This window comes from Rhododendron vialii, chromosome 10a, assembly GCF_030253575.1.
Source record: "Rhododendron vialii isolate Sample 1 chromosome 10a, ASM3025357v1".
NCBI classification, from domain to species: domain Eukaryota; kingdom Viridiplantae; phylum Streptophyta; class Magnoliopsida; order Ericales; family Ericaceae; genus Rhododendron; species Rhododendron vialii.
Window position 1 is genome coordinate 31,545,390 of NC_080566.1, and position 25,092 is coordinate 31,570,481.

Below are 25,092 nucleotides of genomic sequence, written 5' to 3' on the forward strand. Positions count from 1 at the left end.
TTGGAGCCTCCTCCACCATTTTCTCTTTGGGCTTGCGTTCTTTTCTAGGCCTGAAAGCCTCGTCTTCCTCTGAACATGAAGGGCTTCTTTGCACAGGCATCTTCTCTTTGCCCTTTCTACTGCTCATGAACTCCATCGCCTCATGAAAGTCCATCTCTATGTCACCTTGCTTTAAAGCTTCCAGGTCTTCTAAGGGATTCCCCTTTGGCATATTTTCCAAGCCCACTTTCTCTTGAGCTCTCCTGGTGGCCTGCCTAAACCTTTGGTAACGCCGCTCCCGTGACCTGGATAAAGGCGGCCTTTTTGCAGGGAACTTGGGATGTTCTGCCGTGAACCACTCATTTGGTGGAGTGTTTCTAGGCTTCACAGCCCTTGGCCTCTTTTCTATCGAGGAAAAGGCCTCAAATTCATAGTTGCGACTTCTATCATTGGCCTGGTGTGACTGGAGGTGAGAGAAAACGGATGGATGTCGGTGAGTTTCCTGCCTTTGGTCAAGCCTAGCCTCCGGAAGCCTTGCCACGACGCTCTTCAACTGCGGTCTAGTTAGCTTGATCGTCTGCCCACTTTCGTTACAAACCAGAGAGCACCTCGATTGGAAGACCTCCTTAATTTCTGATGCAGGCCTATTCCATCGTGATGGCCGCTGTTCAGTCCTACTCATGCGACAAGGCCTTCTTCTCTCCTCCTCAGAAGATGGGTCTTCATAGACAGGCCTTCGTGCTTGTCGACATGGTTCTCCTAAGCTGATCTTAGGCCTTGGAGAACTCCTAGGCATGCTCCTCATATTGAAGGATACCATATTAGTACTTAGGCCTGATGGAAATGGATTTGCATCTACTCCCGTGGCCCTCTTGCCCTTGGGCTCAAACTTAAACTCTCCACATTTGATCTTGTCCTGAATATCATTCCGGAAGACAATGCAATTGTTGGTGGCGTGGCTCCACGAGTTGTGATATTTGCAATATTCTCTGCCCTTCATTTCTTCCGGTGAAGGGAACTTATGGCCTGGGTGGAGTTTTACCAGCTTGTCCACCATGAGCTGATCGAATATCGCCTCAGCCCTAGTGATGTCGAACGTGTAAACCCTGTTTGACTCACCCGACGATGTTGCCAGGTCTGCCTTTTCCAACCTGCCAGCCTTTAAGAAATAAGGCTTCTTGTTGATCAGCTCCGCGACAACTGCCTCTAATTCATATCCGGGTTCCATTATGGCCACCTCATAGTTCGGGTTCCTATAATAGGTTCCTTTCGAGGCGGGCATACGGTCTTGCTCTTGCCTTAAGATCCGCTCATGCCTTGCTGCCTTGGCCGATAGCTCAAAGAGATCTCTGAACTCCATCTCGTAAAACTTCTTCTTCAACTCGAAGCCCAAACCATTCAAGGCCAAGCGCACGTATTCTCTTTCGGGCAGGGAAACTTTGCACTTAAATCTAGCCTTCTTGAATCTGGCCAGATAGGTTTCCACTCCTTCGTTTGGCAACTGGCAAAGGCCTGAAAGGTCTGCCATCGTGATCTCTGGCTCCACCTTGTAGAACTGTTGGTGGAAGGTCTCTTCCATTTTTCGCCAGGTCTGAATGAAGTTGGGAGGCAAATTGATGTACCAAGTAAAGGCAGTGGCAGTTAAAGAGTTGGGAAACAACCTCAACTTCCACTCGTCCCTAGTCCCTGCCTCCCCACATTGGACTAGGAACCGAGCCACGTGCTCCACGCTTGATTCTTTGGCATCCTCACCAGAAAAGGTGTGGAATTCAGGCACTCGAAAGCCTTTTGGGAACTGCAGTTGGTCGACCTCGTCTGAGTGGGGTTTGGTGTACATAGGCCTTCCCATAGGCCTAAATTCTGGTCCTAGCTGCTCCTAAAGCAGCGCTATGATCTGGTCTCGGTCGGGAACTTGCTCCAGGGGAGGTGGCCTTTCCTGCTCAACGTGGGCTGGTTGTTGCTGGCCTTGCCATGCCCCCCGAGCATCCGCATTTGGTGCCACATGGGGATTATGGCCTCCCATTGGAGGAGGACCCCTGTCTTGGTTTCCGATGTGAGGTCGAGGAGTGGAGTTTCCCCCTAGCAAGAGGAGTTTCCCCCTAGCAAGAAACATCTCTCCAAATTTTCAACAGGCCTTGGCTGGTTTTGGCCTATTGGGTCTTGAGCTGGATGGTGCATTCCACCATGAGCTGGGCCTCCACCAGAACTCGAGGCCTGGAATCCAAATGGTGTTGGTGATGGGTAGCCCACAAGGGGTTGGCATCCAGAGAAACCGTTAAACACCCCGAAATGAGGCATCACCGGTGTTCGCGGGGGAAGGTCGGGAAGGCCTTTCTGCTTCCTTTCCTCCTTCATCATCTCCACCAAGTCACTCATGGTTGCGGACATCGTGTTCACGTTGGTCATGAGTGACCTCATGGAGGCTGCAAGGTGCAAGTTTGAATCTCGAATTTCCGTCATTGCTGAACCAACATATTGGGAAATCTCCTGTGACATCTCACGGTTGGCCTCCAGCATATAATTTCGTACATTGCCCATAGACTCGTTCAGGTCTTGGGCGCTGAGGAGAGGCTGCTCAAGGCCTCTGCCTGGTTCTTCATGAGTTGTTTTCTTCACCATGATCACCCTTTAACGATTAGGGTCCCACCGGGCGTGCCAAAATGTTTCTCCACAAAAAGTGCAAAAACCAAATGGCTTGGAATCGCGGGCGTGCCAGGACTGGATTGCAGTCCAAACTGTATTTTCAAGGCCTTCGTGCCTCAAAAATCTGACTTCTTTCAAACGATGGTGCTAGGCCCAAAGGGTAAGGCCTCGTGATGGTTCGTTGTTCGCCTTTGCTGGATAAGGACTTAAATATTTCCTAACCGTTGTTAGAAAATGGTTAAAAGAAAAGGAAAGGACTGGAAGGTAATGAAGGAACGAAAACAAACTTTATTAATCGGTTAACAAAGTTTGGGTACAAGGAAATAAAATGACATAAAATCTAGTCCGTGCTAGATTGAACGGCAAAATAAAGACAATTGAAAGATAAATTGGGTAAGCCGTGGGCTTGATTGGTCGTGGACCTTGGCCAAGGCCTTCAGAACTGTGATTTATAGGAGCTACAGGTCTTGAGCTGCTTCAAAAATGCTCCAATGCATGGCTGCCAAGTGGCCTTCTAGCAAAGGCTTGGGCTTGAGCAGCTCCAAAATGCTCCAATGGGGGGCTTCTTCCTGAACAAAACGTGCCTTATACTCCAAGAGTATGGCAAAGGCCTGAGAAGTCCTCCTTTTTTGTGCAAATCTCTGGAAAAGGGCATAAAGAATCTCAGGCCCTGCAGCACCCAGACCATTTTGAGCTGCTTCAATACTCAAGCTACTGCTTGCATGGCCATCTTCCGGGCCCACCATAGCTGCAGGCTAAAAATACCCCAGGCCTTCCCATCATTTTATTGGGCCTTCAACTCCTTGTGGGTCCCAAAAAACCCTTTGAGCTTAATTCTTTACGGAAGAAGGATCGAGAAAAAGATCAAGCAGGCCTGGGAGAGCTGCTTGTGAGCAGCTTGCTTAGGTCTGCAGGAGTCATTCACTAGAATCTCCATGGGCTGCATGCTCGCCACCTGTTGCTAGCCTCTGCATTATCCTGAAGAATGGGGTCCCGCCACTACAGACCTTGAACTGCTTGTGAGCAGCTTACCTAGCCTTGTCCAGTAAGAATATTCTAGGCCTTTGAGCTGCTTGTGAGCAACTTCGAGGCCTTTGAGCTGCTTGTAATCAGCTTCGAGGCTTTTGAGCTGCTTGTGAGCAGCTTGAGGCCTTTGAGCTGCTTGTGAGCAGCTTGAGGCCTTTGAGCTGCTTGTGAGCAGTTTGAGGCCTTCAAGCCGCTTGTTGAGGGCTTTTAAAGATGTTTTCTTAAAGCAGTGGGCCTATTCATCAATTGGGCCTGGACTTGTGGTAAATCATGGGCCTTTGTCTATTGTAAGCCTTCTGAGCCCAAGCCTGGTGAGAAATCCAAGGCTTCTACCAATTTGGGCCTATTTTGTAGGCCTTGTTACCTCTAGGAATTTGGGTTAGGCCTGGACGAAATACTCAGGCCTGGTGGACTGATTCAAGCCTTAGGCCTTTGACTGATTTAGGCCTATATGGAAGGCCCATCATTTCTTAAGAACCGGCCCTAATTCGTGGGCAACTGGTCGTAAGGTCTTTCAAGGCTAGGGCCTCGACCCTCGAGGCTACCTTTTAACCCGTAAATTTGCTTCCTGATTTTTGGCCAAAAATGGGTGTAAACAAGGAGCCAATCGGATCCTCGGTTATAAGGTCCTTGAAGGAAAGCTGCTTGCTGATCTGTTTCATCACTTAATCTGCCAGCTACTTTTGTTGCTACGCTGAAAATTAACACCGAGCTGAGTAGCTTGATCTTGTGAATTAACAGAGATGACATGAATTCAAGGGATGCCGATACTGCAATTTTTTTAGTCTAAAAAGTTAGAACCAGCCAGCATATGTAGGAAATTTGGGTCTTCTGCTGATGACTTCTCTTACCTTTCTCTAAGATACTAAGTAGGTGTTGGTGCAGGTGAAAAGGGTTGCTGATGGCTTTTCTATTAGGTTTTTTTTTTTGGATCCGCGCTTTTCTATTAGGTTACAGTTTATTTGATAGAAATCATCAATCAGTATAATAAAACTGCGAGTACGTAGAATATTGAGTAGCTGTTGTACCTAACTCTTTTACAGTTATTGTACTCGATCTGAACTTGCCAATTGATAGGTCTATTTGGAAGACTAAATTCTCCAGCTGCGTCATCTTTTATAGGTACAAAAATGAAAGACAAGAGAATGGCTGGCTAGTGGAGAGGGGCCAAAGGTCAAGAAAGCAAGAGGTAACAAAAACTTTTTTGATATACATATACCATTATTAGGAGCGCACTACATTGACATTAAGATATTGTTTCTTAGCAAATATAGGTTTCACGATAAATGTGGACTCCGCGACCTTCTTTCTTTTTTTATAACTCAGGATGTCCGAGACAGTTTGCGCGCATCTCGACCAATGCCTGGAGGACCAATCCCAAAGGCCATTAGTGGAGGGTTCGATTAGAGACGGAGCAAATCGCCATATGGACTGGCTTCATAAGAGTTGATATCATTTTGGAGGTTTTCAACTTGAGACCTACGAGGAAGGAGCCAGTCTCATGATTGATCAGATCAGACAATCAAACTATGCGAGGAGCCAGCTCCTACAGATCAGACAATCAAGCTACACGAGAAGCCAGCTCCTATAGTCAGCCTTGCAGCTCTATGTCACACTGTATTTTCAAGGAGAGGACTCCTCTTTCACAACTCACATTTTGATGGCCAAAGACTTGGACCTTCCATTCTCCTCGAAAAACTTAACTGTCAGGAAAACATATTCTATTCGCATAAGCCCAAATGAGACAATTTCATTCCCATAACCAGCATTTGAACCACAAGTAAACTATCAGTTTAAGTTAGTAACCAATTCTTTCGAAGCCCTAAGGATTTAGCGAGATAGATGTTTCTTCTGAAAAGCAGAGACCAAAACCATTTCCATCAAAAAAACACATCCATTCCAAAGAGAGAGCGTTTTGAAAATGTTACTCCAGTACTATTTGTTACCAAACCAATAAAGATGCTACTGGCACATTCTTAATGCCTTAAATATAACTATTTAGGGGGAACTTACATGCATACAGAATTAAATATGCACAACTATGACTACTTGAAAAATAAAAACTATATATGGGAGAGAACTTTCACCTTCTCTTTTATTCTTCTTAACTTACATGATTAACAAACCAGCCTGCATATTTGGGTTTTGGCCTTTCTAACTAAGTGATTGTGCTTCAAACCTTCCAACCAGTCTCCGCAGTCAATTCCTCTAGTGGCACTCTTAGTAGCTATTCTCGAGACGTTCCTTCACCGGTGAGTCGCATCCTCAGTTTTCTCCTCCTATGGATACCTACTCCGAGAAATACTTCCTTTATTTTCATTAATCCTATGATCACTTCCTTGATGTTCATCCTTTCGCCAGGTGATTCTACAGAACATGCAATTCCAATCCTCACAATGGATACTAAGCATTCTCTTATTTTGGCATTTCTTTCGTTCTGAGCATCGTTTTCACCTTCAGTAGGCTCTTCTAGTAGCATGTGTGGATCAACAATGTCCATCACTCTCTCTGGCAATGCCACCTTGCAAAATTCATGAAGGCTTTGTCTGCTTGTAAACAATTCATCAGTCGGTCTTTTTCCTGTTAGCATTTCCAATAACAAAATCCCATAGCTGTAAATATCTCCTTCTGTAGATGTCCTTCCTCCAATTCCATATTCTGCATTTAAATAGGTAAGGAAACAAAAGTTATACTAAACAAAAGAAATGTAGGTTACTATATAGAAATGTCTGATAGGGAAAAAGGAAAGAAGAAGAAAAATTAGTGATCCGTTTACCTGGTGCAACATATCCTATTGAACCTTTGATTGCAAGTGAATTTGATTGCCCACCACCACTGTTACCGCTATTGATGGTGAGGAACTTGGCCAGCCCAAAATCTCCCACATGGGCAATCATGTCTTCATCGATGAGAACATTGTTTGGCTTTAGATCGCAGTGAACAATTGGAGTTTCACAACAATGATGAAGGTATTCTAAGGCACATGCAACATCGATCGCTATATTTAGCCTTTGGGAAAGGCTTAAGTTCCATTCTTGTCTTGGTGTATCTTCTTTTGGATGCAACCAATTCTCTAAACTTCCATTGGGCATGTACTCAAAAACTAGTGCTTTAAAATCATCCCCTGCATGGTTTGTACTTGAACAAACTGTTATCATCTTTAGAAGATTTTTGTGCCTTGTTTTCCTCAAAGCTTCAGACTCAGCCAAGAAGCTCTTCAATGCTCCTCTTTGTTCAAGATTGAGCACCTTGACTGCAATTGGTTTATCCCCTTCATAGAGAATTCCTTTGTACACGGTGCCAAAACTTCCAGCTCCAATTAAGTTTAATGAAGAGAATCCACCAGTGGCGTTATGGAGCTGATCATATGAAACCCTCAAGAAATCATCTCCTATGACTGGTTGGGTGAGATATTTGTTATTCTGTTTTCTTTTCCTAAGAAAAACAACCAAAAGTAGCACCAGTGTAAGACATGGGATTATGCAAGCAATTGGAACAATAATTTTGAAGCCAAGGCAATTCTCCTTCTTTATGGACTTTGGGCAAGCAGGTAACCGCATTTCTACAATACCTCCACAAAGCCCTTTATTTTCAACAAGTGAAATCGCACTCAAGTTTTTGAAGACACCTTGCAAAGGCACCTCACCAGCCAAGTTGTTAAAGGACAAGTTCAGATTCTTTAAAAGACCGAGGGCAGCTAGATCTTCTGGAATTTGGCCGGACAAGTTATTGCGCGACAGATCTAGAACTTGGATTCCTCTCAAAGAGCTTAAAGAGGGAGGAATACTATCCTGAAACGTGTTACCCTCTAGAAAAAGGCCTTCCAATTTCAAGCAATTTCCTAGAGTAATAGGAATATGTCCAGACAACTTGTTCTCCGAAACATCTAGTTCCTGGAGATTGTTCAATTTACCGATTTCGAGTGGCAGGGCACCCATAAAAGAGTTATTTTCCAAATTCATGAAAGCTAAAGTGGAGAAAAGGCCAATTGATTTGGGTATGGGACCAGTTAAGAAATTATGTGAAAGATTCAAGGTTTGCAAGCCCAGGATGTTTTCAATACTTGAAGGTATGGTTCCATTCAAGTTGTTGTCATCCAGGTATAGCAGAAATATTCGAGTGAGATTCCCAATGCTTTCTGGGATGCGGCCGGACAGTTTATTTCTACTGAAATCTAGTCCTTGCAGATTTCTAAGCTTCCCTATTTCAAAGGGAATGACACCTGATAAAAAGTTTCCTTCCAAACCCAAGACATCTAAGTTGACGAAGTTGGAAATTCCCGCGGGTATGCTTCCAACCAGCTGGTTTCGTCCTGCTAATAACCTATTGAGGAGACTTGAGAGATTGGCTATGGAAGTAGGTAAAACACCACCAAAACCATTTGCATAGAAATTGAATGATTGTAGCATGCTACAGTTTGTAAACGAATCGATGAAACTCAAGTCATGAGCATCCCCAGAACCTAAATTGTTTCTACCCAGATTTAGATAGAAAAGATTCTTCATCTTTCTCCCTATGTCAAAACGAACTCCCCCCGAAAAATTGTTATCTGATAGAGAAAGGTATTCCATTCTAGATGCGTTAGAAAGAGAAGCAGGAATTGGTCCCCAAAATTGGTTAACCGCAATGCTAACAAATATCAGGTTGGGGAGTCTAAGACCAATATCTTGGGGTAAACTGCCTGTAAGTTGGTTACCTGTCGTGATTAGCCAACTGAGAGTCGAGATATTATAAAGTGCGGGAGGGATAGTGCCTGACAATTTATTCGATCCAACGCCAAACCTATCAAGGTTGCTAAGGCGACCAATGGAATGTGGAATATTTCCTGTGAGACTATTCCTTGCGAAACTTACACTTTGGAGGAGGGACAGGTTACCGAGAGAAGGTGGAATCCCACCGATGAGGTGGTTGGACGTAAGGTCAAGATCAGTGAGCTTGGAGAGAGAACCAAATGAGGCTGGAATTTTTCCAACTAGATCATTATGTCTTAAAAAAATGATACCGAGGGAGTTTGACAAATTGGTTGGAATTTCCCCTTGGAGAGAATTGCTACTGAAATTCAAAAGTTGTAGCCTGAACAAGCGGTTGAGCTCCAGGGGGATGTTTCCTTGGAATCTGTTTTCCTGGAGGTATAGGGATCTGAGAAAAGAGAGGTTTCCCAAGAAAGGTGACATTGTTCCCCTCAGACTTTTTCCCCTCAAGTCCAGAACCACTACTCTCCAATGCTTGTGACTGCATGTTACTCCGTCCCATTTGCAGAGATTGAGAGAACTATTCCAGGAATTTAACGAGCCAAGCGGATCCTCGGCTATTAGTTCCTTGAATGAAAGCAATGCTGATCGATCCGTTTCGTGGCTCAGTCTGCACGTTACTTGTGTGGCAGTGGAGAAAAATAATGCCAAGCTGAGTAGCTTGATCATGTTAATTAACAGAGATGATGAGATCAGCGTCATCAACTTTAGCATTCTATATAAACAAGGGGATATTTGAATTACTAAGAAGAAGAAGAAGGTGGTTGTTTACTTCAAGGCATGCCAATACTGCAATTTATAATGCAAAGATATTCAAGTAGAGTCTCCTCCTCTGCTTTGCGAAATTACCGCAAAACCCCACAAACCAAAGCAAGCTAGTGTTTAAAAGGTAGGGGTATTTCGGTCCGATCCAGCATCCTTTAGGCAAGCAAGCATGGATAAAGACTCCTCTTTCACAGTAACAGTCCAAACTCTTGATCACTTTCAATGCAGGTTGGAAAAGGCCATGCAATGAAGTCCTCTTAATTACTTGTCGCACCATGCAGTTCGGAATCTGACTTACCAATACGACACGGCATGATATGTATTGGACACGCCAAAGCGAAGTGCCCAACCAAAGCTATTACTAAATTTTAGGAGGGGGGGGGGGGGGGGGGGGGGGGGGGGGACCCTACGTGTCACTATATTATGAACTAAACATTATAAATTTGATGGTTGGATTCCATCATCTTTTAGTAAATTGAAAGTTCTCTTTACCGATATATAATTGGTCTTTATCCGATTTCAAATGAGAGAGGTGCGAGCATTATACCGAAATGATTTAGTTTTCAAATCACTGAGGGTAAATTGGTCATATCATTATATATACCAAAAATTATAGACTCCAACTACTTGGGTTGGAAAGTAGACTTAACAAGCTTTTTAACGGTTCTAACCTTGCAAAAAACGGAGTTCGGGAGTGTCCAGAACAAACTCACAAAGTTTGAGGAATTTGTGGAGCTTTGTGTGCCCAGGAGCAATTCCATGCGCCCCGGGCGCACTTCATTGCGCCCCGGGCGCACTTCATTGCGCCCCGGGCGCATCATCGAAATTTCAAGACCGACCTAACTTTACGGTCTTGCCATGGATACTCCCGAACTCCGATTCGCACGTGGTTTGAATTGTTTTTTTTTGGTAAGCAAATTTTCTTAAACCACCAAAAGCGCAAAAAGGTACAAAAGAACAAAGGGCATTCCCCCGAAACAACAAAAGCAACAAAGCCTACAACCGGCCTAAGAAAACTAGGCAACATGCACAGAATTGTTAAGTGCAAAAATACTATAGAGTCCAACAACCAAGTATCACAAATCTGACGATTCTAGGCAGAAAACTTGATGGTAGACCAAGAGCTTGCTTTAGCTCTAACCGAGTTGAAAATTTCAAAAGTCACCCTATTCACATCCCTAGATTTGTTTTGGAAGATCCTAAGATTTCACTTCCGCCATAAGACATAAATGGAAGCTACTAATGACAACTTATAAATTGTATTTCGAAGACTTTTACCCTCCCTATTCTGGGCAGCCCATTCCAACTCTTGAGATAATGGCAGAAGAGGCCTATCCAAACCATTCCGGGAAACCTGAAATTTTTAGCTTTTTCATCTCTAGTGGATATCTTTAATCTTTTAGTGTAAACAGTACATATCTGATTCTTATCAGTCAGAAAAGTAAATTTTGGTTTGAAACCGCAAAAATTCACTCAAAGATGAAAATATTCCTAAAAGACTGTCTTTTTCACAACATACCAAATAATACTAATGAACTTCATGCTCTATCTACATCCCCTTTGTTTTGATTATCATTTATAACTTGATACAGGTGAAGATCGTGGAGTTGATTGATGAGTTTAACAAGGCGCAGGCCCTACGGCAGTGTAAAAAGTTAGAACCATCATACATAGGAAATTTGGGTCTTCTGATGAGTTCTCTGACCTTTCTCTGAGGGACTAAGTAGGGGTTTGGTGCAGCTGAAAAGGGTTAGTCCTGGCTTTCCTCTAGGTTGGAGTTCTGCGACAATTTATTTACTGGAATCAGAATAAGAAAATTGGAAACAAGTTAAACATATGCTCTTGGGATTCCATTATGTTGCATTTATACAAGTGTTGTTCTTGAACTTCTAGATTCAACTCAAACTTTTCTTTTTCTTTGCCAGTTGAATGGTCTATTTGGAAGACTAATCCTCCCCCTGCGTCGTCTTTGATTGGTAAAGGTCTGGAGCCATAAAAACGGAGGACTTAGACTAATTCAAAATCACTGCTACACCACTGGTGAACTACTCCATATTGGACGTTCTATCAATTATTATGATATGATATTAAATGCTGACAGACATCAACCTAACTTAATTGTTGTTATTAGCACATACTGGTTTCATGAGAAATGAGGACACTGCAACCTACTTTTATGTTTTTGTTTTTGATATCTCAAGCTGTCTAGGCCAACTTGTGAACACACGGGAACCAATTCCTCTATATGGACAGACCTCATAAGAATTGATATCACGTAGGAGGTTTTGAACTTGAGATCCAAGAGGGAAGTGCCAAAGACTTAGACCTTTCATTTTCCTGCAAAATGTAGATTGAGAAGGTGTTCAAGTTGCCATTACCTTCACAAAATTACTACAATTTCTACTTTTACCCAGAAAGAATTCTTGACTCCAGATGTGATGAAGATATTTTTTCGATCCCTCTTTCACTCTTGTGGGGGTTTGGAATCACTGCTCATGACATTGGAAGCTTACAATTTGCCCACACATGGGCCTGTCTTTTGAACATTTGGAGTAGTTATTTATGGGGCATGTAGGTTGCAATATTATCCTCTCCTCTCTTTAACTAAAAAATACTCCCTCTGTCCTTTTTTTAGAGTCCAGTATTTCATTATGGGTTCTCTTAATAAGTGTCTATTTTGTAAAGTTAATGGGTAAAAATTAGTACATTTTACATTTTGCCCTGAAAAGTAGATTCAATTTTGAAAAATTGGTCATTGAAAGTATAAAGATGATGTCTCCATAGAGAGTAAGTAGGGAAAGTGGAAGTAAAAGTTGATGTGAAAGTTGCAATGATGATTTCTCCTTAATAAAGTGGAGTTAGGAAGCTAAACACTTAAAAGGAGACGGAGAGAGTATATGTTATCCTCTATCTTGGTGGTTGTGACTTGACTTGAAAAATTGCCTAATTTCAAAGAAGGGTTTGGAATCACTGCTCATGACATTTGAGGTTAAATTGAACTATTCTAGCATGAAATATATGCCCAGATGGGCCTGTCTTTTTTAAAATTAGTCACTTGTGGAATGAGTCTTGGTGGATGTGACTTGAAAGGGCAAAAAGACAAGAATTTGGAGCAACTCCAACCATTCAAGAGGGTTGAGCGTTAATTCCAACCATTTTGTTTTGTAGACTTTTCTATGGTGACAAAGTAGTAGGTTGTATCACGATGGAAAGCTCTGTTAGCTGGATCTTTTTGTCAGATTTCTTTTACAGAGAACTGCATTTCCCTGCTTGATAGGCATTATAATTTGAAAATTAGTCACTTGTGGGATGAGTCTTGGTGGATGTGACTTGAAAGGGAAAAAAGACAAAAAATTAAACAAAAATTTGGAGCAACTCCAACTTCTCATTCAAGAGGATTGAGTGTTAATTTGACGGCCAACCATTGTGTGTTGTAGACTTTTCTATGGTGATCGACAAAGTTATAGGTTGTGTTACGGTGGAAAGCTCTTTTATCTAGCCCTTTTTCTTGGACTAGTGAGATGCCGACGTGCGCAACATTAACAAACTAAGGAATGTGTTGCCTATAGCAACTGTGAAACAACACGCCAAACTTAAAGCATCATGCAGAAATTATTTGATAGATTAATAGGAACAATGTAATGATGCACTATTTTGTGGGAGCATGTCAAATCGAACAATATGTTGAGTGTGGTTGATGTTTTTTCCAACATAGAAACGAATTATAGTGCAGAGATAGCATGTAGTTTTTGCGGAGTTTAAATCACAACCACCATAGTAGGCCTTATAAGGCGGAGCGAGTCATTTACAAAACATCGTCTCTGCAAATATCTTTGTAGATGTTCAAAGTCTATAACTCTCTTGAAAACAGAGGAAGTTTGTACATTGCAAACCATCAGATCACCAGATATTTTGGGGAGTCATACTAATCGTAATCCATTTACAGCTACGTAATGCCAAAGCTTACAGCTTTTAGAAGTTTTTCCCTTTTGTTTGTTTTTCGTGATGTTTAAAAAACCCCTGAGGGTAAGTAGGGAAAGTGGAGGTAAAAGTTGATGTGAAAGTTGCAATGATGATTTCTCCTTAATAAAGTGGAGTTAGGAAGCTAAACACTTAAAAAGAGACGGAGAGAGTATATATTATCCTCTATCTCGGTGGTTGTGACTTGACTTGAAAAATTGCCTAATTTCAAAGAAGGGTTTGGAATCACTGCTCATGACATTTGAGGTTAAATTGAACTATTCTAGCATGAAATATATGCCCAGATGGGCCTGTCTTTTTTAAAATTAGTCACTTGTGGAATGAGTCTTGGTGGATGTGACTTGAAAGGGCAAAAAGACAAGAATTTGGAGCAACTCCAACCATTCAAGAGGGTTGAGCGTTAATTCCAACCATTTTGTTTTGTAGACTTTTCTATGGTGACAAAGTAGTAGGTTGTATCACGATGGAAAGCTCTGTTAGCTGGATCTTTTTGTCAGATTTCTTTTACAGAGAACTGCATTTCCCTGCTTGATAGGCATTATAATTTGAAAATTAGTCACTTGTGGGATGAGTCTTGGTGGATGTGACTTGAAAGGGAAAAAAGACAAAAAAATTAAACAAGAATTTGGAGCAACTCCAACTTCTCATTCAAGAGGGTTGAGTGTTAATTTGACGGCCAACCATTGTGTGTTGTAGACTTTTCTATGGTGATCGACAAAGTTATAGGTTGTATTACGGTGGAAAGCTCTTTTATCTAGCCCTTTTTCTTGGACTAGTGAGATGCCGACGTGCGCAACATTAACAAACTAAGGAATGTGTTGCCTATAGCAACTGTGAAACAACACGCCAAACTTAAAGCATCATGCAGAAATTATTTGATAGATTAATAGGAACAATGTAATGATGCACTATTTTGTGGGAGCATGTCAAATCGAACAATATGTTGAGTGTGGTTGATGTTTTTTCCAACATAGCAACGAATTATAGTGCAGAGATAGCATGTAGTTTTTGCGGAGTTTAAATCACAACCACCATAGTAGGCCTTATAAGGCGGAGCGAGTCATTTACAAAACATCGTCTCTGCAAATATCTTTGTAGATGTTCAAAGTCTATAACTCTCTTGAAAACAGAGGAAGTTTGTACATTGCAAACCATCAGATCACCAGATATTTTGGGGAGTCATACTAATCGTAATCCATTTACAGCTACGTAATGCCAAAGCTTACAGCTTTTAGAAGTTTTTCCCTTTTGTTTGTTTTTCGTGATGTTTAAAAACCCCCTGATGTTGATTACCAGTGACCTCCAATCAAGTCCGTGTCAAATATAGTGTCGTGTATTAGCCTTTGCGGCTATATAGTGAGATGTCTACGTATTAGTCATTATTGATCGCTGTATTGATTGATAAATAATATTCATATTAGCGGTCTTTATCTAGTGAGGGATCCCGCAACGTTTTACTGTGCGGACCTCGCTTTTCCGATCAAATTTTGATGATCCGATCCGCTCAAAATGATCAGAATGTGATTTTAAAGGTACTATCAAGAAATCGGCGAAAAAAATGATCGGAAAGAGCTTGATCGGAGCAGTTTTGATTGAACGGTTCAATAAAAAACTGCTTAAATCAAGCCTTTCCCAGTCATTTTTTTTGCTGATTTCTCGTGGATACTCTTAAAATCACATTCTGCACACTTTGAGCGGCTTGGATCATCGAAATTTGTTCGGAAAATAGGAAGTCCGCATGGTAGAACCGTAAGAGATCCTTCACTGGATAATTTGTGTTCATATTAGATAGCCAATCGACAGAAGAATGATGGATAATAATAGAAACACTTTTGTGAAATTTGGGACAGTTACAGTAGTTCTACTACAATATTAACTAATTACCAATGCATGCAGAACATGGAGTACAATTATGGTAATTACGATTATGCATTGGCGATGATTTCACTCCAAATTATCCAGTTCCCCTAATGCAAGGCTCTCCTCCAACCCATCTTGATGTATTAGGCCTTTACCCTCATTGACGAAACTGCACCGAAGCTGCTGTCAAAGGTTGGTATTCACCGACAAGAACCCAACAGAGAAGGAAAGAGAGAGTAATTATAATCTTTCACCTGACAAATAATTGCAAATTACACAAGGGCACCGATAGTTATCCACAAGAAGAAAAAAGACAACAATACTACACGAAGAAAGTCGCCCGTTAAAGATAAATGGAGGAATGTGAAACATATATCACAAAAATGAAGGCCAGAGAATTTCGACTTATTCCTTTGTCACCTTGCCCCTTATCAACACAAGAAAAGAGTTAAATTAAAAGACGCTCGTAAATCTAGGTGGTGGAAGCGTCACTATCTGTGTATGCTTTCACCATCAGCCGTATTCCTGTTACAATTGAAACTGAGGATTGTAAAATGCAATTTTGAGTGTACATGAGTTTCGCATTTCGAACATCCTTGAGGATTTATACTCGAGAACTACTTTGAATGAAAAACTCTGCAAACTATATGCTCCTATAATTCTACACAAATGTCAATTCATAGGAATAAAATTGTATTATTATTTTTCTTTATCATACTTCCTCATTGTTTTATAGACTTTTCTTTCCCCTTGAGCTATGAGAGTGGTTCTTATCATCAATGTTAATTCCATCCACCCCACGTCCTTTCGTTATTGGCTTGTTAGGGCTTTCTCTTGCAATGCCTTAAAGGCGTTTGGCAGATGTTCCCACTGGTGAATTTTTTTTTTCTCCTGGTACTTGTGTCTTGCAGCTTAATTAAGGCTCTTTTCTTCCTTTTCCTCGGTCTTCTTCCTTTTTTGTCGAATCCAGGGTCCAGGTGGAGTCGTTTATTGCATTTGCAGATGAAGCTGTCGCCGTTGAAGGGTTCCAAATGTTGAATTTTGTAGTCCGTCGCCACAATGGAAACACGCCACAAAATTAAATAAGTACAAAGAACAGAGAGTTCATGTGGTTCGGTTTTAATACCTATTCCACAAACAAAAAATAATTCCACTATATTGATTAAGTACAATGAAATAGGAAATATATTAATCCCCAAACTCACATTCACTAATATTTCTCACCGATAATGCCACGAAAACTACTTTGTTTAGTGCCACGATGTTTTGAGAAGTCGTACAATTCTAGCCTTTGACCATTCTCCTTGTCTCTCATCATTTACACCTTTGTTTACATACTTCAAACGCTGCCGACTGCACCAGTTTTGTTTCACCCTTCTGATTCACTTCTTACTTTGCATTCTTCTAGGGGGCAGTCGTCGGAGATCACCACTTCAATGGCTAGAGTTTGAGGTCTCCAGTTAGACACAACTTCACCGTCCCGGGTATGACTAGAATATTGGACTTATCCCTCGTAATCGTCGAATTGATAACTGAATTCCCCATGCCTAAAACTAAAACTCTCTCCGTTGATCTATATTTGTAGATGCAAAACATAAAAATTTAACCCACCCAAAAAAACACGAACACACTCACGCGCGCAAAATTGAAAGATTTGGAACAGAGAAAATAGTGGAAATAGATTGCGAGATCTTTAGAAAGAGGGTGGCGGGGGGTTTCAATGTCGTTCGGTGTTGGTTGATTTCGACTTTCAAATTACAGAGGCTAGAGGAGCACGGGAGAAAAGTGGGTCCCATGGTGCATGGTAGTGAATTGAGGAACATCAAATTGGTCTACAGTCCATTTTGGACCGGCCCATTTGGATTCTAGCCCAGCTTCTTTTACCGTGCTGAACATGGTTGATTATATTGTTTAATTTGAAGTCTAAAGTCCTTGAATTTACTATTTTAGCCTTTTGTATTTAAAACTGGGGCCAATTTACATTCCAATCGCGCGCTATCTCTAATTTTCAAATGGCGCGTTGAATGCTAGGGCTGGCGATCGTCTCTCTCTCTCTCTGGATCTCTCTCTCGATCTCTCTCAGGTACGTCTCTCTCTCTCTCTCTGTGTGGATCTCTCTCTCTTGATCTCTATCAGGTACGTCTCTCTCTCTCTCTCTCGCATTGTTGCTGCTTTTTTTTGCAAGTTATGGCTTAGTTTTGAGTTTGTGCGATGTTGACTCCGCAATTTGTAATTGTGCTATTTTTTGGAGTTTTGCAAGCTGTCATTGTTCGGTAATGCTGTTGTTGATTTACTGGCACAATGATCATTTGTGTATTGGCATATTTGTATCTGTTAGTCTTTCTGTGTATCTGTCATGTTGTTTTTGTTCGTATGCTGTATTTGTATCTCTATCTATCAGCGTGATTTTATTGGCATGTTTGTATCTGTTAGTCTCTCTATGTTTTTGCATGTTTTTGTTCTGTATCTGTCAGCATGTTCGTGTATCTGTGTCCCTTTGTCTCTCTGTTTTGTTTGGTATATGCGTTTATATTTGTCCTGTTATACCTTTGTTTTCTATTTATTTTTGCAGAGTAGGATTACTCTATTTCAATGGCTTCTTTGGTTATATTGATGTGCAAATATGGTGAAGTTACTCTAGTTGTCATGGCTACAAGAGGTTTTGGTTTCAATGATCTGGTGGAAAGCATTCATAAAAAGTGGCAGAATTTGGGTAGTTTTGAGCTTTTTTATGCTGTTGCTGACCATCATAATTGCATTCTGGACAATGATGAAGACTTTTGTAACATGATTGCATTAGCTGCTGCGTTTGGTGTGACTTGTGTTGATGTATCTGTTGGGGTTATTTCTTCTTCTACCATTGAATGCGGTAAAAGTTTGGGTGAATGTGTTAGGAGTTTTGAATATGGTGAGTTTAGTACTTTTCAAGGAGAGGAAGAAGATCCGCTTGATAAATTTTGTCCTCATCATGAGACGATGCGTCTTTCAGCCGATTGGGTTAATTTGCTTAAGTGTGTTGGTCAAGAGTTCAGAGATGGTGTAGATGATTTTAAGGCTTGTTTGTCCAAATATGCCGTTGAAGTTGGTTTCAAGTATAAATATCTGAAAAATGACAGATCAAGAGTAACGGCCGAGTGCTGTAAGAAGCTGGATGGTTGTACATGGTTTATTCACGCAACTTTAGAAAGATCGAATAATTTTTTTGTTGTTTGGGAGTTTCACAAAGAGCACAACTGTCTTGGTACATTTTTTAGTTCAAAAAATCCTCGGATGACCTCAAAAATTATTGCCAAAGAAATTGTTGAGGAGATTCGTTCGAAGCCATCTTATACACCGATAGAGTGTTTGAAACATTTTGAGGGACGATATGGTTGTTTGATTGGTTATTACCATGCATGGTTAGCAGTTGAGAAAGCAAATAATGAGCTATTTGGTGATTTTCAATTATCTTTTGACAAACTCCGCTGGTATGCTGAGGAATTTAATGAGAAAAACCCGGGGACTGTTATGGATGTGGAATATTGCAATGAGACTAATCGGTTTATAAGGTTTTTCCTGGCTTTTGATGCATGCATTAAAGGCTTCAACTATTGTCGTCCTATTTTGGCTGTTGATGGTACCTTTTTGAAGGGGAGATACAAAGGAACGCTTCTCTCAGCTATAGGAAAGGATGCCGATCAAGGTTAGTTACTGTTTTTTGTTGCTTGTTGTATCTGTTAGTCTCTTGGTATCTCTGTCAGCATGTTCGTGTATCTGTTGACATGTTGGTTTTATTGGTATATCTGTGTATCTGTCTCTTTGTTTTGGTATATCTGTTGTTGATGCAGTTGATAATGTATTTTATTGTTTGCTTTTGTTGAAGGATTAGGTTTTGTTGGTATATCTGTCTCTTTGTTTTGGTATATTTGTTGTTCAAACATTTGATAATCTTTTTTTTGTTGTTGCTTGTTTTATCTCTTAGTCTCTTGGTATCTCTGTCAGCATGTTCGTGTATCTTTTGTTGATTTTGTTGTATCTCTTAGTCTTTTGACATATTGGTTTTGTTGATATATCTGTGTATCTGTCTTTTTGTTTGGTATTTCTGTTGTTGATATTGTTTTTTGTTGTTGCCTTTTGTTGGAGTAGGATTATTTCCTCTTGCTATCGGTGTTGTTGACTCTGAGACAGAGTCAAATTGGCAATGGTTTTTGGAGAAGCTGTCGACAGTTATTACGTGTTCTCGGCCTCTTACGTTCTTTACGGATCGTCACTCTGGTCTTGTAAAGTATGTGCCTTCAGTTTTCCCAACTGGTTATCACTCTTACTGCTTGCAGCATTTGAAGGGAAACCTTAGGGATAAGCTTTCAGGTCGACTCTCGAATGAGTTTAGGGAGAAAGTAGTCAATCTTTTCAATGATTGCGCACATGCTCCTACTGTGATAACTTTTGCCAAGGCTCTTGAAGAGCTATGTACTGTTGGTGGAGCGAGTGCAAAGAATTTTGTTGAGTCATTGCCGCTTAAGAGATGGGCAAACGTGTACTTTGAAGGTAGACGATATGGTGAAATGACTTCAAATGCAGCTGAGTTATTTAACAACCAGATTCTTAATGGAGAAAAAATTGATTGACCGTTTCAATAAAGGTCGAACTTGGCATGTGGCAGCACCAAACGATGATATTTTTGAGGTTTTTTCTTAGCCGACTGTTGTGGTTGATCTTAAGAAGAGGACATGCACGTGCTGTCGTTGGCAACTTCATCTTTTTCCATGTGTGCATGCTGTTATAGTAATCAAAAGACAGAAAAGCAAATGTACGATTATATTGATCCCTATTATACCATCGAGGCTTTCCAATTGTCGTATGAAGGAATCTGCCATCATTCTTCCTCCTAAAACAAGGAGGCCACGTGGGAGGCCAAAAGTTAGGAGAATCTGATCAAGGGGTGAGAAAGTAAGGCAAATGTTGTGCGGGAGGTGTGGGAAGTTAGGCAAACACAACAGAAGGACTTGCAAAGAGGCTGTTGATTGATGATTCTTTAATTGCTATTCTTACGTTTTCTAGATATACTTTGTAATTGACTTTCATTTGGATATAAATCGAGGTGGTTCATTTACTGCAGTCATTTTGTGTATCTAATTGAATGTTGGTATAACTGTATCTGTTTTAAAAAGGTATATTGGTATAGGTGTATCTGTTTTATGTTGGTGTATCTGTTTATGTCTTTATGTTGGTATATTGGTGTATCTATATGTGTATGTCGGTATATCTGTTGGTGGTATGTCTGTATCTGTTGCTGCGTTAGTGTATCTGAAAGATTTCCCTCAAACCGTACATACGATTTTCATCATTGTCCAGAATGCACTTTGTAATTGACTTTCATTTAGGTATATCTGTTGGTGGTATGTCTTGCATAGGGACAAGACATTCCAAATATGGTCAGGTGGATGCCTAGTGAGAATAATTTTACAAATGAAAAACGAGAGATATAAAGATTAATTCTACTTCAGTAAGATCATAACCATTGTGGTCCAATTGTTTGGACAACAAAAAATATGTACAACCATTGATATGGAAAATTCCAATTGTTTGGAGCCGAGCATTCATATATACAGACTAATTCTACTTCATAACCCTTGTCGTCCGATTTGAGGATAACAGTTTACCACCGAACACCAAAAAAATATGTACAACCCTTGGTATGGACAAAAAAACTTTAATTCTTGAGCAAAAGTATATGCCTAAGCTGTCATTCTGTGCATTAGCTGGTTGCTTTTCCATTCTTCTATTGACCATGTTCTGAGCTTGTCATTCAAGAATATATGGACCAATTCAGCTCTGAATTTTTTCAGATTTTCCACAGTGAGATATGTTGGGACGAGCTTCTGTTCTTCAAGTTGTTTAATGATATAGCACATAATTATTCCACAATTAACCCTGTAGAATTCATAGAAAGCAGGTTGAAGAAGAGAAGAGTTTAGAAACACGACGACGGTGACAGATACAGGGACAGATACACCAACATAAAAATAACAGAAGCTTACGATCCAGGTTGTTGCTGAGGCGCATCATCAATGGAGCTTATTGGAGCACTGAGTGTGTTGGTTGGAAACAGTGTTGGTTTAGGTGTACAAATGAGTTCAAAGCTTGGTGGTTTACTAAGAGTCAACTTCCTCATTTGCTCTTCCACGTACTCTTTCTACAATTTGTAAAAAACAGCAAAAAATTTTTAATGTTATGATTGAGGGATGGACTACCAAATTAAAGGTAAAGTTATGTAACACAATGGAGGCATCTGTCAAGTAAGGATCTTTCTTTTTCTTGGGCTTCGTCAAAGAATTATAGTGCATCCATTGTTGCTTGGAAGTATCGTAGACCAGAAGAGTCCAATGGTCAGGAGCTTTCACTTTTCTGCCTCCCATTGAATTCATCGGGAATATGAGATATTTGTAGAATGCAACACCATTTATGTCGATAACTTTGTCCAGTTCTTTCAGCTTTTCATTAATTAAGTTTGTTCTTGCATCAGCTTTTTCTTTGATTAGTGTCTGTCAAAAAGAATGTATTTCACATATTATCAGATATTAGGATAACATATATCTGTTCTCAGTTGACAAAGATAGAATACTGAACAGTTTGCATATCAACAGGTGGATGTAATGTAGAAGCAGTTCCCCTGTGTTTTTGCTGTCTTTTCTTTTTGTCTTTCCAAAATGTAAGTGAGCCCATCAATGCACTGAAATAGTTATGTCTTGATGTTAGAATTGAAGTTGATAAAAAACAGATGTACCCATAGACCTACATGGTTCCAAAATACTAAACAGATGTACCAAATATGCTTAAAACAGATATACCAAGTGTACTAACAGATACGTTGTTCCAAACAGACCTGTATTGTTCCAAACTACAAAAACTACCAAATAGATGTACCAAACATGCTTAAAAATAGATATACCAAGTGTACTAATAGATACAAACCTATATTGTTCCAAACTACAAAAACTACCAAACAGATGTACCAAACATGCTTAAAAGATACATACCAAGTGTACTAAAAGATACAGATATACTAACAGACCAGCATTGCTTCAAACTACAAGAATCGAACTGATTTACCAACATGCAGATATACAAAACCAACTTAGAAACCAGCGGATATACAAACGTATTAATAGATACACTCACATAAAATCAGATACAAATAAAAATAGTTTCTTTGGTGTTACCGTATTTCCAATATCACCCTCGTTCAACAGATTCAGAACGTCTTCGATTGTAACTGTATTATTGTTGATTGGGTTGTACCAGATGAAAGCTCTGCGATTGCTAGAAGAAAAGATGTATTAAATGGAATGAAATTTGTGAATTTTACTCGATACAAATCTACCTTTGCTGATTTCACTTACTTTTTGTCTTCTTTCTCAAATTCATAAATTGTATCTAGTAGATCCATATCTTCCTGCGAAATGTAATTGAACAGCTTTGTCATTTCAAATGCAGAATTGCTTTTCTTTCTTTTCTTCTGGTTTCTTTGATAGTAGATGAACCCTTCTTCTATCTTCACTATTCTGTCATCTTTGCCCTTCAGATCTTTTACCATTGACGGCGGGTCAATATCATCTTGTTTTCTCTTCCTTTTCTTTTCTTCCTTCCTTTCTCCTTCCTGTGTGTCTTTGAAGATTTGGCAGATCGTTTTGTCATTGACTTCGTCAGACAAAATTTCATCATGCAATCCAGTTGCTATCTCAACTCTTTCACTGATAGTTTGATCAACTTCTCCTTCCTTGCTCTGCTCCTCTTCTTGCATTTTCTCTTTGTCTTCTTCTTTGTCCTGACAAAGTGAATTAGGCAATTATGATTATGATTTATGTGCGTAACTAATGTACAGATACACATATGACAAGGTATACAGATATACCAAAAGACTAACAGATACAGATATAACTAAACAAATACCAACAGATATACAAACAGATATAGCAACATACTTATGAAGAGATGTTTTTCTTACATGGTATTCTTGTGTAACCATATGGGTTACCATGTCATCTAGGCCATCTTCGAAACTGGCTTTGTCTTTTTCAGATTTTTCAAGTTTTTCCTCTAATAAGTCGTTGCTGATGTACAAACCTCCTATCTCAACCTCCTTTTGCACAATTTCTTCCTGCATGATACCCTTTTCAACATGTACCGTCCCGACTTCTATTTCATAGTCAAACATTTGCTTAGTGGCGTCTTGATACGGTACATGGTCCCTTTCAAGTTCAGCTATTTTTTGTTGCAAAGTTTGAATTACTCTGTCCTTTTCCTTCGATTCTTCCTTCAACCTGTCAATTTCTTTGAGTAGGTCGGAAATTAGGTTGTTGGTATCATTGTTAGTCTCCTCAACCCCTTCGTCCTTCTCAGATTTCGATCCATTGTCGTCCAAGCTGCACTCCCGAGCATCATCATCCTTCACATCACTCTCATTTTCAATTTGTTCAAGAAAATGCAACAACTTTTTCTCTTTCTCGTTGATGGGCTCCAATTCTGCATCCTTTACCATTTCTGGATTAAGGGATTCCAATGGTGTTCGTGCCAACGCTTCTGGTAAATCACTCATATCCCACTTCATAAACCTTGGACAATTATCTTTTGATTGTTGCATATTCATTATGCTTGTATGCTCGCAGAGCCAATACTGCATTCAAGCAAAGTAGCTATTACCGTAGAATTCTAATATAAAGCAGATACAGGTATAGAAAACAGATACACATATAAAACAGATACAAATACAGATACCAATATAAAATAGATACAGATACAGATACACAGATAAAACGGATACACATATACGGATATACCAATATAAAATAGATACAGATATAGCAACAAACATGACATTAAACTACAAATAGAAGAGATATTCACCAGTAGTCCAAGTACACATCCACCAACTGTTGTTGGATTTGTATGCTTTGTATCAAGCTCTTTGACCAAGTGCTCTATAATGAATGTTGACCATGCATACGTTGTGGATGTATTGAGATCCTCGATGAATGGACAGTAAGCCCAGCTTAATTTTGGTTGTGAGAGTGGGACAAAGATTGTCGCGAGAACCAACATCATTAGCACACGTGCGATGTCCTACGCACTTTCAGTAGAATCTTCTGTAAAAGCTTTTCTCAAGAATATCTTCATCCTTGAAACTAATATTTCCTTTTGTTTTTTGAAGACTTTGTCGAGAAAATCTGAATTTGGCCTTCTCGGGTTCCCCTGGAGGTGTATTTTGATTGGTCCAGATTTGATTCCAAAGATAAGTGTCAAATTCTTGACACTTATCTTAACTAATTTGCCACCAAGATCAAAGTATCCCTCCCCTTTGTACTTTTCGACCAACTTCAATGTAATTTCATCGTTTTTCTTCACGAAAAGTTCATTAATTTCCGGTTTGGTCATTGCAAACAAGAGATTTGCAAAAGGGGTTTTTTTTTGATCTCACGAACTTGGAGAGGAATGAATTTTCTGCATTTCAGAAGCCGTACAAGGCTGACGACATTAGACATGTAAGAGATTTGTACATATGAGATAATGTTATACAGATAAACCAACATAAAACAGATGCACCAATATAAAAACAGATACACCAGTAATGTAACAGAGAAACCAACATAAAACAGATGCATCAATATAAAAACAGATACATCAATAATGGAATAGATACAGAGAAACCAATATAAAAACAGATGCACTAGTAATGTGTAGACACCCCATTCTGGACCGTCCAGATAACGTTGTTTGTCGATCTTTTTATTTCCCCAATGATGATCTTAGTCGAAAACAGTTTAAGGACGAAAGGGTGGTTGAGCTTTGAGCGTCCCGAACCTCTCTCAAAACACCTTTCAAACCCTTCAAACCAGAACCAAACAGCCCCAGCAAAACCCAATTTGACATACGCCAGTGTCCTGGAGGCGTACGCCAGTCACCTGCCACGTGTCAGTCATCGACCAGTGGCCCATCTTTTACTGGCGCACGCCAGTTACTAGTGGCGTACGCCAGTCAAACCCAGTCAAATCAACTTTATTCAGCCACTTGGGCTGGACTTTTGTGCCACCCTGACGTCGGCCACAGT

General features: G+C 40.2%; 2 protein-coding genes across 2 annotated transcripts; one reads left to right on the top strand and one right to left on the bottom strand.

The window, feature by feature from the left end:
- Nucleotides 1–5,584: 5,584 nt before the first annotated feature.
- On the bottom strand, nt 5,585–9,311 carry LOC131303950 (putative receptor-like protein kinase At3g47110). Its single transcript, XM_058331022.1, has 2 exons — nt 6,425–9,311; nt 5,585–6,306 (listed from the first exon to the last, which is right to left on the bottom strand). The coding sequence occupies exons 1-2, from the start codon at nt 9,111–9,113 to the stop codon at nt 5,876–5,878; spliced, it is 3,120 nt and encodes a 1,039-aa protein (XP_058187005.1). The 5' UTR covers nt 9,114–9,311; the 3' UTR covers nt 5,585–5,875.
- Nucleotides 9,312–17,981: 8,670 nt separating this feature from the next.
- On the top strand, nt 17,982–19,612 carry LOC131303120 (uncharacterized). Its single transcript, XM_058329914.1, has 2 exons — nt 17,982–18,687; nt 19,131–19,612. Exons 1-2 carry the CDS (start codon nt 17,982–17,984, stop codon nt 19,610–19,612), a joined length of 1,188 nt encoding a protein of 395 aa, XP_058185897.1.
- Nucleotides 19,613–25,092: the final 5,480 nt, after the last annotated feature.